The sequence below is a fragment of the Andrographis paniculata genome, unplaced genomic scaffold (genome assembly GCF_009805555.1).
Source record: "Andrographis paniculata isolate CXL003 unplaced genomic scaffold, ASM980555v1 Contig80END, whole genome shotgun sequence".
NCBI classification, from domain to species: domain Eukaryota; kingdom Viridiplantae; phylum Streptophyta; class Magnoliopsida; order Lamiales; family Acanthaceae; genus Andrographis; species Andrographis paniculata.
In genome coordinates, this window is record NW_026137618.1 from 4,716,264 (window position 1) to 4,733,666 (window position 17,403).

Below are 17,403 nucleotides of genomic sequence, written 5' to 3' on the forward strand. Positions count from 1 at the left end.
TTAAGGGGCTTATGAAGACGGCGCCGATTGGACTTGGAATCAACAATTCGGGCATCGGCTATGAATCGAGTTTGAATCGATTGAATTTGTTCCAACATTTAGATTTACAAAATTGATCGAACAAGAAGTCTTCTTCTCCTTGCCTTTAATTGATTTAAGGCGTGCTTGTTTGGTCTCGATTTAATTTTCAGTTTATATCTTTAATCTCTTATTTTATTATACTAATTTTAATTTTCGATTTGGTATTATTAATTTGAATTTATTTTTATTAATTAAATTATATTTATTTTTATAAAGTATTATATGGTAAAGTCCATCTATTTGTTATATTAATTCATAACTCTTTAAAATTAAATTATTGTTTCATACAAAAAGTTGCCTCATTTATAAATTATTGTTACATTCAAGACTTTTTTAATCAAAATAGTCAAAGTATTTATCATGTATAATATATTGTTTTTTTTTTAATAAATAATACTCCTATATTATATAAATTTCATTAAAAAAATTATCATAAAAAATTCTATTTCTAGCTATATGTTTAAAATTATTTTTTTTCTTTTTTTTACTAAAAAATATATTAATTTATTTGTTTAGTTTTTTAATTTAATTTAATTTAATTTTTTTAATGTCAAATAAAAAGAATAAAAATACTAAAAATATATGTATTCAAAATTATATTGAAAAAAATTATTGGACAAACAAATATTTATATTTATTTAGATCAGATAGATACTTTATATATATTTTTTTACTAATTTTTAAACTAATAAAAATTAGAAATATTTCCTAAAAACATATCAGATTTATTTGTTTAGTATATTTATTTGATTTTTATTTTTTTATTTTATGTAAGTATAGAAAATAATTTTAATAATAATAATAATAATAATAGTAATACTTAATAGAGTAATTGAAAGAGAAGAAAATATATCTCTACAGAAGTGGGTACAACTCATCCAATGGCGGCCCTCTCTCTCCTCCTCGCTGTATATTCTCTCTCTCTCTAAAAATTGAATCCGCGTGCCGAAGATTTCCTACTCAGGAAGGAAGGAAGGGAGAAGAAGAAGGGAACGTGGAGGAAGCGAGAGGGGAGGAGATCTTTGGCTGAATTACTGGTTCTCTCGTTTCTCGAAATCCACCAGATTTCAATTACCCCCAAAAATGAACGACCTTTTGACGGTGAGTGCTGCTGTTGTCTTATCTTATAGATGTTTAATTATGTTGATCTGCTTAGAAGAGTTCCGAATTAGATTTAGCAATCGTTTATTTTCCGTGTATTGACTGTGAATGCTGCAGCTGGATTCTTACCCTTTGTGCTGCGATTGTAGTTGCTTTTCACTGTTGAGATTGCTTCTTAGTGTGAGCTGGGGTTTTGAATGAATTTGTTGTTTCGATTTATGTGAGAATATCTCCATGATCTGCTGTTTTGAATTTCGATTTTGTAAACAGTGTCAGTCAGTAGATCATTTACATTACCTATTTGTGAACTGTATGAATGCTAAGCGTCTACGAGTTAAAGTCCTTGATCATAGTTGGAAACTTGATGAAATATCACAGATTTGTAGATTGGTTTTCGTAAGGCTTGAAGGTGGGATGAATTTGTTTTGAATCACTAATTTCAATCGAATACGTTGGATGCCTTCCATTGATATAAGGAATATCTGATTTATTAGAGCCATTCTGGATTTGTCTATCTAATGCAAATGATTCAGTACATTTGTTGACCGCGTTTTCGTTTAACTAGAGATTAATAAAGGGATGTTGTGATCATCTATCTTTTCAATAATCGACAATTCTGGCAAGCTAAAAAGATGAATTCAAAGGTAGCTGACTTGAATTGATGAGGCAGGATTTTTCTTGCAAACGCATAGCGAGGAACGTATAACTCTTTGTTTGCAGAAAGGATAATTCGAGTTATGTGTTGACATGGTTCTATTTCATTTTTTAAACTTAGGGTGAATGTTCCGGCTGTGGAACTAGGATTTTATATTATGCAAAGGTCTACCATACAGCACACATGTCCATTTTATATTTTAATTTACTGTAGATTTTGTTTCCAACAATTTCACGGGTTAAAGAAAAGCAGTTACATGCCAATGGTCTTATTTGGGGATCTATTGGTATGAGTTAATGATACTCAGTGTAGAAGAATGGAAAATACTGTTTGTTAAGAGAATAGTGTAAATTTATATTAGAAAACAATGGGTTTGTTTGGTTTGCATTTCGAACCAATTTTTTTTTACTATTCAACCTGTACGGTTCCAATAAACTTACAATATTTCTCCCTCACAATCAAAACTCAAATAAAAAGCTCAAACTCAAATTAAATATTTTATTCCTACTTTGCCTTGAAACTTGTTGTGCATGCCGTTAGCTTATTCTGATTGTTTTCTGCTTGGGTCATATATGGACAAACTGGAGGAATAACAGAATCCAGAAATGACGTGAACCTGCCTTTTGGGACTGCTTATGTTGTGATTTAACCTTTTTATTTTTATCTTTTGTAATACTAAGAAGTACGATTTTATCCCATTTTATTAAATTTATGCGCCCCTTTTTCAGGATTCCTTTGTGTCCGGGCGGGATCAAGGTGGTAGAAATGGTGATATTGAAATGGGAACAGGAATGGAGAGACAAACGCCTTCAGCAGAAACTGGTTTGGAAGATTTCTTTAAGCAGGTAGCTCCAACTTGATACATAATGATTCTGTTATGTTTGTGAAGAGGATTTGTTACATCAGCTTTTAATTTTTAATTGACTTAATTCTTATTCTTATTGCCAGGTCCAGGAGATTGAGAAACAATATGAAAAACTCAATACTCTGCTGCGAAAGCTTCAGGTTCATGTTTACTTGTATTTTTTATAGTGAAGTCGTTTGGCTTGGATGGGGATGAACTTTTTTTTTACTTCTCTTTCTTTCTTTTTTTTTTTTTGTTTAGTGTCAGAAAACACAATGCCAAATAATAGCAAGAGTTATTAATCATTAATTCATTTCAGTATTGAAAACTTTCTGTAGCTTGTGCTTTCTACAGGACTTAGACATGCTTTTCTTGGCTGTTTGGTCCAAGGAGTCAGATGTGTTTTTCTGCTTCAAAATTTTGATCATATTTTCATCCAAAAATATTCTCTTGTCTCCAAATAATGCATTTAATGATAGGATTCTGACTCCAAAACAACCTTCAAGAATTTTATAGTAGCATCAACGCTTAATCTTCGCAATATCATAACTACCTTTTCCATTCTAAAAGAACTCTGGAATTGGAAGAGCTTGCGTCTATTTGGCTATTTGCACTCAAGTTTTTTTATTTTTATTTATTTTAACTTCATACTAATTTTCTTGTAATGCACGAGGCAACTGCTGAGTTATTGGCTAAATGTGGTCAGTCAAATAATGTTGTTTCCTCGTTTGGTGTGAAGTCTCCACTTAAATATTGAAGCTTGGAAAATTTCTCTAATGCAATTGTGTGTACCATTCTTTATGCAGGATGCTCATGAGGAGTCAAAGTCTGTTACCAAGGCTGCTGCTATGAAAGGTAGCCTATTTCTGTTTAACTAAAACTGCCATGGCCTGTTTATGGAGATGTCTGATTTTCATTATTTTTGAAGTCTAACTTGGTAACATATACATAATAGCTAAGGAACTTATTACTATTGAAAAAGAAGTTGAATCCTAGATTAGTGCTTATAAATTAACTCCCTTCTTTAATTTTCCTTTTTCATTTTTCAAATGTCTTTCTGTGGGTCTTATTCATTGTTACAGTGCCATAGACTTTCATACTTTTGAATTCAGTCTTACTTGAAATAAAAATTTCAACACAACAGCAATCAAGAAGCGAATGGAGAAGGATGTTGATGAAGTTGGAAAAATTGCCCGTTCCATTAAATCAAAGATTGAGGAACTTGATAAAGAGGTATGGAAATATGTTGCATGTCATTGTTAACATTTGTGTATTCAGATATCGTGTGGTATTGATCTATACCTTTACTGCTCTAGAATTTAGCCAATAGACAGAAGCCTGGATGTGGAAAAGGATCAGGTGTAGATCGATCTAGAACAGCAACGACAGTGTAAGTTACTTGACTTTATAGCTTTACTATTTGTTTCTCTTACACCTTTGATTTATTCTTGTGTTTTGTATCACCGGAAGGTAATGTTAGGGAGTCATCATAATAGTTTTCTCTCTCTCAAGAATATGATCCCTTGACATCACTTCTATCATATGCTTGATTGAGTGCGTACACCATTAGTAGGTCATTAGTCTAGTTAGACATAGATGAAGGAGAGGAACCATGAAAAAGATTGATAGAGTTGAAAATTCAATAAGCTTTTTTTCATTCACGATTTGTTGTTATACGTTCCTCGTCAATCCTTTTGTTTGAAAACTATTTTAGCTATGTTGTACACTATTAACAAAATAAACACTTCATCAAATACACACTTACTCTTTAGTTCTGTGGTGTTAGATTAAATTCTTAATTGGTTTGCAGATCTTTATCTTAATTTATTAGCCAACATCACTTGCCCTTCCTGCCATTGTTTAGGATGTCTGAAAATGATATAATATTGAGGATGAACCAATTATGTGATAATATCATGTCGGTTGTTATTTTGACGACGACATAACTCTGAAGAAGAGAAATCTTATTTGAAAGGACTTGAACACAAGAAAGACAAGAATTTCTTTATGTACTATAGGGATATTCTCCCCATCTCAAGCCGAAGGCCGAGGTGAAGAACTGCTTCTGATGATCCATATTAAATCCTGCTGACTGCTATTTAAAAGGAACTCTACCGAACTCTTAAGGAGAATAGTATTAATCATAGATATTTTTTGTCCCAACTTGATTCATATTTTTAATCAGCCTTAGTCCTAATGGGCTTAGTGCTGATAACCTACAACCCAACGTTTTCCGGCTGTTTTGATAACAATGTAATGTTAGCTTCACTTTCTTATTTCCATTGTAGAAACCATTGTTGAGAGTCTCACTTGCAATATATAATGCTGGAGTCTTTATTTGAAAATTTTTTTGATGTGTTAGTGGTGGGTATTATTAGGTTATGCCTGTCTGTGCACCATTGATACACAATCATGTCATTTTTACGTATTGAATACCGATCTAAAATTGCCCATTCTCCATATCTAGTAACAGCTCGATGTGGTGAACAAAACAACCTTGATAAAATAATTTGTGTTTGAATGCAGGAATTTGAAGAAGAAGTTCAAAGACAGGATGTCTGATTTTCAGGTAGATCAGCTGCTTGCTACGAGTGTGTAAATTTTCTCGTACATTTCTCAATTCCCTTCTCATTTGTAGACTTTAAGAGAGAATATACATCAAGAGTATCGTGAGGTTGTCGAGAGGCGTGTATTCACAGGTATTAACATTATATTTCGAAAATGCTGCATTGCGCACCTGCAGCTTTGCTTTTAATGATTTGACATATTCCTTGTTTTGTTTTCAGTGACGGGCAATCGAGCTGATGAGGAGGTGAATCCAATCTCCTTTTTAAGTTTTAGTTAATAATTATTTATATATATGCATTATTTAAATTCTTATCTATATGTCCACAGACAATTGATAAATTAATCGAGACAGGCGATAGTGAGCAGATTTTCCAGAATGCTATCCGAGAGCAAGGCCGAGGGCAGGTGTAGCCACATGTCCTAATCTTTTCTATATTTCTTTTACTTCTTTATTCTACATTTTATTCTCTATGATCTGTGGGTTTACTAATGTAAAGGTAATAGTAGTCTGGAGTCTGGACATTCGACTATGCTAGATTTGTGCCATCTTATATTGATGTGTAATGGTCTTTCATTTTATATAATTTTTGTTTACAGGTAATGGACACTTTGGCAGAAATTCAAGAGCGGCATGATGCCGTTAAAGATTTGGAAAAGAAGCTTCTAGAATTGCAACAGGTGTGTTAATTATATTCTTGCTGATGGCTTCGGAATAAATTGCAGCGTAGTAGGACGTATAAAGTAAGTCATACATGATATCGATTAAATTAAAATTTGAAATTTAATAAGAGGTTTGGCAATTGATTGATTAGAATATGTTTATTTCATTTGGTTAGTTTCTCTGTAAGAAGTTCAATTTTTATGACATTAGCAACAACTTTATTAAATCATTTAAAAAGCCCATTACTCATGCAAAGATTCATGTACAGCCAGGAATAATCTCGACTCTCATTCTTTCCCCATTTCATTGTTGAACACAGATCTTCATGGACATGGCTGTGCTGGTGGATGCTCAAGGCGATATGCTCGACAACATAGAGTCGCAGGTAAAATTATACTCCCCTCCTGCTAACAATAAATATCTGTATGTTGATTGAGAAATAATAGTAATTTATGTATGATAGTGTGTGAGCAAAGATTTAAATGCCCTCAGGTTGTAAGGTTCCCACATAATTTGTAATAAAATAAGAAAAACGAGAGGATATTTTGGTATTTTTAGATTAAATCATTGTATATTTTATTAATATTAATAAGAAAAAATTTCCCTATTATCTGTTACCTCATGAGTGTTTTTTCGAAATATTTTCCCAGGTTTCGTCTGCTGTGGACCACGTACAAACTGGTAACACGGCTCTGCAGAAGGCCAAAAGCTTGCAAAGGAACTCCCGGAAATGGATGTGCATAGCCATCATCATCCTTCTCATCATTGTGGCAATCATTGTCGTGGGCGTACTCAAGCCATGGCAGAACAAGAACGGCGCTTAAGTAATTACCACCCTCAATGTATAAAATACAAAACTAAGGTTTGTCAATCGGAACTAGTTTCTTCCCTGCCGGCTATTCTTCAAACTATTATTCTTTCCTACTCTGTGTGCTTTGGAGACTTTGGGGCGATGTTTTCGCTCCCACTTTTGTTGATTGGTATGTGAGCCTTTTTTTTTTTTTTTCCGAGCATATTGTGTGATTTATATGGTGTACAAACTACACTCATTCGAGGCTTTACCGTATATGTATAAATATACTATATTACTCTTTCTTGAGGACTCTTTGCCTACGACTCGGTTTTAAATTCAAATTTGTATTCGATGCTTTCATAACCTGAATGTGTGCCTTTGCTAGACTTCTTGCTATTCATGGATTGCTCTTTGCTATATACTCTCTCCGTCCAGATAGAAAATATACATATTTTGTATATATTCAATATATTTTGTATGTATTTTAGCCAAAAAGGTGATTCAAATTATGAAAATTGCCTTTTTATTGGTATTGTTGCTGCAAGAGTTTAAGAAAATTTCCAAACATACCCTAGTACTTGAACTTTTTGAACAACCAATCAGCTTTCTTATTTTATTTTATTTGATAATAGTTCAGCAAATTGCATATGAGTTTTGAGTAATAGTGGATTGAGTGATTTGATTTTGTGTAATAGTTGTTTCGATGCAATGTTTTATGGAAATAAATTGTTGAATTAAAAAATTCAATTGTAGAGTAAATATAATTATTTGGTTATTTGTCAGATTAAACCTATTAAGTAATTTGAGATATTAGGATTGTGATCTCAGGTCTATCGTAACATTCATTATTTTTCATATCTCATCGTGGAAGTAATGACAAAAATTGATGAATAAGCTTGAATGATAGACTTGAAGAACACAATGAGGTTGGAATCAACTTAGGGTGTGTTTGTTTGGGGGTTTGGATTTTGGATTGGGATTTGAATAGTAAAAATTTTGAATTTGAATAGTTGTATGATGTGATATAAATAGGGTTTGATGTGATGTTTTGAATGTAAAATTGATTTTTAGTATAATATAAAAAATAAAAAATAGGTGTTTGATTTGATGTTTTTGGGGGGAAAAAATTGGATGAATAGTGGAAATCCTCCAAAATCCTTCAAACAAACACACCCTAAATTTATTTGCTTTATTTTTCCATCCCAACAATTTAACACAGTTTAGAGTTTAATTCATAATAAGTTCCAACAGAAATATTATATTCTATTGAAAATTGGGTATAATCTCTTATAATTATTACTACGAGAATAATGTAACTTCAATGTAAACTCAACATTCGATCAACTAAAAACTAATGTCCATTAATGGGAATTCAAAGGTAACTATCGGAAATATTAACTTGGGGAGCGGTGAGGCACTCCTTTTTCGCCTACGTATTCATTTAGATGTTCTAGACATTGAAGATTGCTCCGAACTTGATTCCTGAATTCCATGTGCCCACACAAGCAGTTGTACATTGTTCCTAAACTGAAAAATTAAAATTTTAAAAACATTAGCAATTGAGCATGGATTCAATAATCAATCAAACATTTACTTTAAAATTTAATGTAGTCGAAATAATTAAGTAAAAGTGAAGCACAATGTTAGTCACCATATATATATACAATGGAGTAGATACAAAGGCAAATATGATCAAGTGTGTATTGTGCATGTTTTGGTGAAACCTACGTGGATTTTATGTACAATTGAAATAACAAGTTTGTGATTATTTTTTTTTTTTCAAACAATTGTTCTATCTACAACCAATTAAATTTTGCAATTATTTGCAAAAATGTTTCATAGTTTTTTTTTTTTTTTATGTGGTCGTGTTTTGAATTTTTAAATCCCTAAAACACTATTCATTATCGCAACCAACATTATATAAAAGAGAATAAATTTGATATGATGATAGAAATTACTTTGAATGCTTCAACATACCAAATATCTTCGTCGCTTTTTGTGAGTTTACTCCGATATTGTATACAAATATTGTTTTCTTCAACAAATGCATCGGATTTGGCGTGTGGAAGGGGATTTAATAATAACGCTAAGCTTTTATTACACTTATAAACCTACGGTTAATAGTAGGTGAGTATTGATAACTAAGAATGAAATTGTAATTTTTTAAAAATGGAGTTTAGAATATATTAATTAATTTAATTATGAAATTATGTAAATTTTGGCACTAAACATTGTTATGACATAACTAAACACACATTTGTAAAGTAAACATGACATTAACATGAAGTACTATTATGTACCTTAATTTTCGAACAATAAATGTGTCTCGCTTCATCCACTCGAAGGATGACAATGTTACGGAGATGCTTGCGAATTGGGAGGACATCATGTCCCGAGTGAAAACCCGATCCAATGCAATACGGCGAGCCAAGGCATAACATTCTATGCAATATCGTTTTAATTGATTGGTATAATGTTGATGTATTGCACATATAGGAAATTATAAAAATGCCTTTATCATAAGCTTTGAAAGCCATTTTGGCATGCTATCGGTGTCGTGTTGTTAGTTGCATTGGGAAATGGCGCTATTGATTTTGGACCGATGACTCGCTCCTTTTTCACTATTTTTTTCGTTTTGATGGTCTAGGCATTGAAGATTGTGTTGCATTTTGATTCTCGAAATTCAAAAGGAGTCCGCCCATGGAGTTGTACATTGTCGGTCCGCAAAAGATTATGAAAGTGAAATAAATAATTTTTCAACATCGAGCATGTATTCAAATAACTATATATTCGAACACATATTTAAAACTAATTGTAGTCCTAATAAGTAAAAAAAAATGCACAAATGTTAGTAGTTTTAAAAGGGAATAGATACAAAGGCAAGTAAAACATACACTACAAAAAAATAGTATATTTGTAACGGAATTTTGTCCCTAAAGTTCACGTAGCTAAGGTAATTTTATCCCTAATTCCGTCTCTAATGTCATTAGTAACAAAAAAATTGAATTTATGGACAAAAAAATTTTGTTACAAAAATGATATTTTCTTGTAGTGATAAGTGTGTCTTTTGACTAAATTGGTGAAACATAAGTGCACAAGTGTGTCTTTTGAATGAATTGGTGAAACATAAGTGCATTTTTTGTACAATTGAATTAAAAAATTTGCGATTTTTTTTTTTTCGAAATATTGTTCTTCTATTTATGCAAATTAAAATTTTTAATAAAATATAAAATTGTTTCATAATTATTTTACGATTGTATATAAACTTAAAAAAAACTCTAAAACACAATTCATTATCACAGTCAACACTGTGAAAATAGAAAAAAATTAAATTTTAATATGACCATAGAGATTATTTGAAATGCAGTCAAAGAGAGGGTGCTAACAAGATTGAAAGTAACGTTACCTTGCGAGCAATTCTGCAAAACAAAACATGTTTATCGAAGTTTTCTTCTGTAGGCACACTAAGCTTTCATTGCAATTAATAGTAGTTAGAGATGGCATACCGTACCGTACTGAAAATACCGAGATACTGTACCAAACTTTTCGGTATGACGAAAATACATACTGGTACCGTACCGAAAATTCGGTATATTGAAATTTTCGGTATGGTACCGGTATATACCGTTTATAACGAAAATTTTAATTTCGGTACGATACCGGTATATACCTCTTATACCGAAAATTTTGATTTAGGTAGATACTGGTATATATCGATTATACTGAAAATATAATTGTAAATTTCAAAATAATTAAAAAAATTAATAAATATCACCCTTCTCCGCCACAAAAATATTATGAAAAAATCAATAAAATTTCAATAGTTTACATATTTTTTGTTATGATTTTTAAAAAAATTAATAATTAGTATTATTTTTTAAATAATTAAATAATTTAACAAAAATAATATCGGTACGGTATCATACTGAAATACCGAACTCTCCGAAAATTCATACCGATACCGTACCGAAAACTTCGGTACGACCGGAATTTTCGGTATTTTCGATGCAGTACGGTACGATAAATCGGTATTTGTAAATTTCTCCATCCCTAATAGTAGTAGAGTACTGATAATAAAGTCTTGCGGAATTTAGGAAATCACGAACAATCAAGAAAGTAAACAAGAATGTTAAGATTTGGTGAACTCGGTCAAAATGATCTATGTCGAAGGCGGCTAAATTACGTATCTTCACTAGTATTTTCATGCGTGTAACAAAGATAATATACAAAAAACATAAAAAATAGATCAAAATTCTAGCACGCAGCCCAATAAATTATACGGAAAACTTGAGAAGTTGGATGTACATTTCTCACTTCAACTTGGCTTTACAATAAATACATCATAGAATAAAATTTTGATTTACTATTAAAATGAAGTTTATAATATATGACATAATTTTATTCTAAAATAATACTCCAATTTAGCACTAAACATGTTAAGTATTCCAGTTTTCGGATATGTCACTTCGACCCAATCTAATCCCAAAATAAAATCAAAACTCTTATTTAAATTAAATCTCAAATTTTGCCATACCTAACCCGTATATGATATAATGTTGAACCTCAAATTTAAATAGTTTTAAGCTACAAAAGCAAATTAAAATTGATACCACTAAAATTTTAAACAACTTGTCTGAGTTACACAATATAGTATAAACAAATGCACTACATTTTATCCATTGTTTGTTGTCTTTAAACTATACTCAACATTAAATAAATAAGATCTAAAATTTGAAGAAAAAGAATATTTAGAAGCTTTCACGTGGGTTTTCGATGAAACTAATATTTTTGTTTCATATTTTAAAGTTTATTTATTTTAAAGACAAAGAATAAAAATTAATGGCACCTGCTTATGTGTCGACACATGTAAGTTTCAGCGTTAAACGTCCTTGCCATGCGTGCAAATATCTGTGTAGACATATATAAATTTTTGGAGACTCTTGAAAATTTGAAAGTTTGGAAAAAAGTAAATATTTAATATTTAATTTGATGTTTTGTGAGAGAAAAAATTGTATTTGATGTGATGTTTGTTTAAAAATAAATAGTGTTCAAATGAGTAAAAGTTGGTTATGTAAACGAAGCCTGATTCTGCTACACTTTTGAAGTTGTTGGACTAACCATGGACAAGTTATTTATAGTTCTAAAGTGATAAAGGAGTTATGTAGAGGATAAAAAAAATGTTTACCCAATTAATTTTGGCATGGAGAAGAGTTCCAAACCACTTGCAATTAAAATAGCTTATCACTTCAAGGTTTCAACTTTGATGTCGGGACTTTATGTACTTTAATCCTCAAAGTGATGCCACAAATAAAATATTAATCTTAATAGGAATGAGAGAAGCTTTAATAAATTGAGCCAACAACTTGGTGAACAATAACTTGTCAGATCTAATCTGTTCATCTATAGAAAAGTTTTTTCAATTTTAGTGCAAATATATTTCCATAGCAGTTGTGGATTTCTATTTTCTTCAACAGCCTTGTAAGAATTCAGATATGGCTGTAGCTGCTTATGCATCTTTGGTTTCTCTTACTCATGTACTCGACAATGTTCATTACCGAGCCCAGCTTCGTCACTTTCACGTGGACATAGAACACATTGAAACTTTACAGGAAAGTGTCAACTCTTTGTTGAAATTTGTTGAAGTTCACTCAGCAAAAGAAGGCGAAAGAATCGATGGCTTGTGGAGGCAAATACCTAAGGTTGCCTTTGAAGCGGAAGAAGTATTTGATTTTCATGTAGTGAATCAACTTCAGCTCCGATCCGAGGTAGTAAAAGCTGATTTGGGCCTTTCAGCTTTCAATGAAGATATCGATGGAGCGATCCAAAAGTTTGACTTCATTATGAAAGAGTTGTTCGTGGAGGAAGATGCGCCGAAGGATTTTCAATTTGGAAAACAACCGAAAGTTTTTGAGCTTGGTGGCACTTCGGTTGAGGGAGCTTCATTGACTACTCCATCCCGTGGAAAGAATACAATTGTAGGATTTGATGGTCATGTCGATGCAATTGTTGATTTGCTGACTAGAGATGAGCCGACACTCCAAATTATCCCTATTGTGGGGATGGGCGGTATTGGTAAGACTACTCTAGCTAAAGCCGTTTTTGATAGCCAACATATTGCTGATCGCTTTGATAGACGCATTTGGCTAACAATATCACAAGGGTATACTGTTGAGGACATCTTATCGGGTCTTTTAAATGATGGAAAAGTTACAACACATGATGGAAATTCTGGTAGATTAAGGGATGCTTTGTACAAAGAATTATTTGGTAGACCGTATTTGATTGTTATGGATGATGTGTGGAGTGAGCAAGCTTGGGTTGATTTACGAATGTGTTTTCCTGATAACAATAATAGAAGTCGGGTTATGATGACTACTCGGCTTGCAAATGTGGCTGGGTCTTTGAGCTCTCACAACTCTTATCCGATGACTTTTCTAGATAAGAATGAAAGTTGGAATTTATTTTGTCAGACGATCTTTGCAAATGAAGATTTCCCATACCCAGAACTGGAAAAGTTTGGAAGAAAGATTGTGGAGAGTTGTAAAGGGCTTCCATTAGAAATTATTGTAATCGGCGGCCTACTAGCAAAGTCCGACATGTCTAGAGAATATTGGAAGTCTGTTGCGGACAATGTTAGCTCCTACGCTAATTTTGAAGGTGGCGAATATTGCCTGAAGATATTGTCCTTAAGTTATAACAATTTGCCGATCCACCTTAAGCCGTGTTTCCTTTTTGTGAGTCATTATCCTGAAGATTGGGAGATCGATGCCGCGGAATTAATTGAGAAGTGGATTGCTAATGGATTGATAAGAGCGACGAATGGCAAAAGTCTGGAGGTCACTGCTACAGAATACTTGGAAGATCTTAGTGTCAGGAATCTAGTTTTTATGCACAAATCAAGAACTGATGATGGAAAGAAAATTTGCGGCATTCATGATCTGTTAAGAGACCTGTGCCTAAGAGAATTCGCTAAGGCGCAGTTCATTCGGTCACCAAGGGTGCAAGACATTTATAGGCTAGGAAAACAACAGTGTTTTCTTTGTTCGCGGCCAACTAGCTATGAAAATGTAATAGATGTCCCGGAATTTGTTCTTTTATCCCCATCACAGGCATCACCCCTAAGTCCTCCAACCATTTGTGGTGCTTGCAAAATGATGTATTCACATGTTACACGTGGAAGGTTGGTCGAGATAATGAGTCGAGGCAATGATCACTTAGATTTTTTGCATCCTACTCAAGTACGATATCTTTCTGTTTACACTGATATAGAGTTGATACCTATATTGTCAAATCTACGCTTACTCTGGAATCTTCAGATTCTAAAGCTATTTTTGCAATGTCGGGCAGTTTTCCCCGATGAAATTTGGGAAATGCCACAGCTCAGGCATTTGAATGTCACTAATGACGACGGGGCTATTTTGCCGGATCCTCCGGTGGCTACTCATGTTAGGGGGGAAGGAACCATTATTCTCCAACAGCTGCAGTCCCTTTCGGAAATATGGAATTTCAAGTGCACAAAGGATGTCTTGGACAGAATTCCCGACATAAAGACACTAGAAATTCGATATGCTTATGGCGTTGAAGAAAGTATTGGATCATCAGAGTATTCTCTTTGTAATCTTGTCCAACTCAAGAATCTCCAGTCTCTAAAAATATCAGGGGCTCCGGAAAATATTGCATTTCCGAATTCTCTTAAGGAGTTGTATCTGATTGTTTGCATATTCGCAATTCCTTGGAGTAGTATGTCGATCATTGGCTCATTGCCGTATCTTGAGAAACTTGAATTGTATTATGCCACTAAAGAGACTGAATGGAATCCAGTTGTGGGTGAATTTCTTCGATTGAAAGAATTGAGCATTGAGGATAGAGATCTACTGCAATGGAGAGCTGATAAGGAACATTTCCCTACTCTCGAACGTCTTCAGCTTTGGCTTCTAAGATCATTGGAAGAAATCCCTTTAGGCATTGGAGATATTCCAACGTTACGTAGAATTGAATTGAGTGAATGCAGTGGATCTGCTATGGAGTCGGCATACCAAATATGGGAGGAACAACAAAGCATCGAAAATGATACCATTGAGATTCTCGTCAAGAGCGAGCACCAATGGTGCTCCATCAGTGATTTCGTATCACAACTGAGAGAAGATGATGACTCTAAATGAGACGATGAAAATGAAGGAATTATTGTAAGGAACCATCTATAATTCTTGTGATCATTCTCTTTCGTCTTTTTGGTATGCTCACGATCACACGCCGGATTTTCCGATTATGTTTCATTCGCCTCTGGGAATTAAGTTGCAACTGTGAACCGAAATTCATGATTTTTTTAACAACAATATTTTATTCTATTCGATCAGCAAAAGACAAGTGATTAACTCGAAATATTTTTTGAAACCTCTTTATATGTGTTATTGTAGCAATAACATGTTAGAAGCATGAAAAATAGAAAATAATTTTTCCATCATATCACATTCAATATATGAGAGAGAGAGATACAAGATTGAGGGAAGTGAATTACTTTTCATTCAAAGTAAAAATTTTGAATTTGGATATTTGTATGACGTGATAAAAATAAAATAGGTGTTGATGTGATGTTTTGAATGTAAAATTGATTTTTAGTATAATATAAAAAAAAATAAATGTTTGATTTGATATTTTTGGAAAAAAAAATAGGATGAACAATGTATTTAAAATTCAATTCCCAAACAAACAGTATATGTTGAACTAAGAAAAAAATTACTAAGATATAATTATATATACATATATTTAGAATCATAATAAATATTAGTTAAATTTCAACCAACAAAATAATTGAATGAATTTTTTAACATTTATATATTGAATAATAAAAAAATTGTGCTAAATATTACAGAAAATTATAAAAAATATCCCATATATGTGTAAACAATTTTAATCCAAGCAAAATATATCCTAGACGTGCCACAATTCGCTATTTCAATACTATGGCTTATGCATGAGTTTCACAACTTGCCAAATTCATGCGCTACTATCATTGAATGACACGTGTCACAATATTGTATAATATAAAATATGTATGAGATATTTTTACCGAAATTGTGATATGTCTAAAATATATTTTGTTAGGGGTCCATGAAGTACAAGTGAGTGGCATCTGGGAGTGTGATAGAAATTTATGTGCGATCAATGTACATAAACAACCAAATTGTGACACGTGCATGATATATGTTGTTAGAATATAATTAAAAGACAAGAGTGATAATTGAATATAGATACATAATATTTTTTGCAATTTTCCCTATAAAAGATATAAAATTTTAAATAAATAATTTTTTTCACACATAAATATATAAATTTTAGATAGGTGCTAGTAATATATATTATAGTAGTAATGATATATATTGTATTGATCGATTAAGCCCATGAAATATATATTTATATATTTATGTCTTATGATAATTTTTATAATTTTATATGTTTATATTCTAATTTAATAAGTCGTAATGGTTTATAATCTTAGTCTTGAAAATTATGAATTACTACTACTTTACATAAATTACAACTATGAAAAATCATGAGATCAAATTAATAATAAATAAGTATAGAATGCAAGAAATATAATAGGCACTTTCTTTTGTATCTACTTTTACGCTATGCTATTTTTAGTATGCATATTTTTATGTTAAAAATGTCAAATTCATCATCTCTATTTTCTTGTAATATCAAATTTAAAATTTATTTTTCATAGGGTATATTTTTTAAACATAACAAATTAATTATTGATAAAATGGACTATTTTAATGTGTGTTTTGAATTGTGTTGTGATGTTTTAAATTTCATATTTTGAGATGAAAATAGTTAATTTATGTAATATTTTGAATGAAAAATATAGATTGAATATGATATATATATTCTTTTTAATAAGAGTACTTAAAGAGTTGGAAAATAAGTTTCAAAAGATAAGTAAACAAACCCTTATTAATCCATTAATTTTAATTAGCCATTTTGGATTTGTTTAATGTTCTTGGCTAGATCAATTCAATAAATGATACCGACCTTGAACATAAAATGATAATAATGAAATTTCTATATAATTATTTAGTTTGATCAATTAGTCATATGTTACTCATATATAAAATATTTTTTAATTTATAAAATAATAAATTTATTTTTATTTTATTACAAAAGAACAAACTAAAAGTATATTAATGACTATATATATTGGAATTATTTTTGTAAATTTTAAAAATAAAAAAATATAATTACTTATTAAAAAAACTCAACACTTGAAATTTGTATTTCAAAGATTTTTATATTATATATATATTTAAAATATTAATTAAAAAACCCCAATAGAATATGGGAGGGGTGGCTGGGGCAAGGGCCCCTTATGCCTATGTAAGTCCGCCTGTGGTCATACTTATTTTTGCCCGCTACAGAAAGCGAACTTGCACATTTTTCTCAAATCTTTAATTGAGTAGTTGAGAGTTCGAAAACTTGGAATTCTATATCTATTATTTGGAGAATCGCATTTAAAATCAAGGTGATGTCTCGTTTTTCATCCACTATCATTTTCACACTTCTCTCTTTCGATAGATTGTTGATGCTATTATGATTTGGTTTTAACTACATTTGAGTGAACTACTTTCTTTTTTTGATGTACTTAGGTTTGGTTCAATGATAAAATCTATGTTTGGGAAAAATCTCAAAATTCATTCTCT

At 31.6% G+C, this 17,403-nt stretch overlaps 2 protein-coding genes across 2 annotated transcripts; both read left to right on the top strand.

Annotated features, from left to right (window-relative positions):
- Positions 1–932: 932 nt before the first annotated feature.
- Positions 933–7,005, top strand: LOC127241022 (syntaxin-132). The gene is made up of 13 exons (XM_051259901.1): positions 933–1,182; positions 2,566–2,682; positions 2,786–2,842; positions 3,488–3,536; positions 3,826–3,914; positions 3,998–4,071; positions 5,208–5,250; positions 5,320–5,380; positions 5,468–5,493; positions 5,577–5,654; positions 5,847–5,927; positions 6,230–6,295; positions 6,561–7,005. Exons 1-13 carry the CDS (start codon positions 1,165–1,167, stop codon positions 6,732–6,734), a joined length of 933 nt encoding a protein of 310 aa, XP_051115858.1. The 5' UTR covers positions 933–1,164; the 3' UTR covers positions 6,735–7,005.
- A 5,091-nt stretch (positions 7,006–12,096) lies between these two features.
- On the top strand, positions 12,097–15,009 carry LOC127241029 (putative late blight resistance protein homolog R1B-16). Its single transcript, XM_051259909.1, has one exon. The coding sequence runs from the start codon at positions 12,196–12,198 to the stop codon at positions 14,863–14,865; it is 2,670 nt and encodes an 889-aa protein (XP_051115866.1). The 5' UTR covers positions 12,097–12,195; the 3' UTR covers positions 14,866–15,009.
- The last annotated feature ends 2,394 nt before the right edge of the window (positions 15,010–17,403 follow it).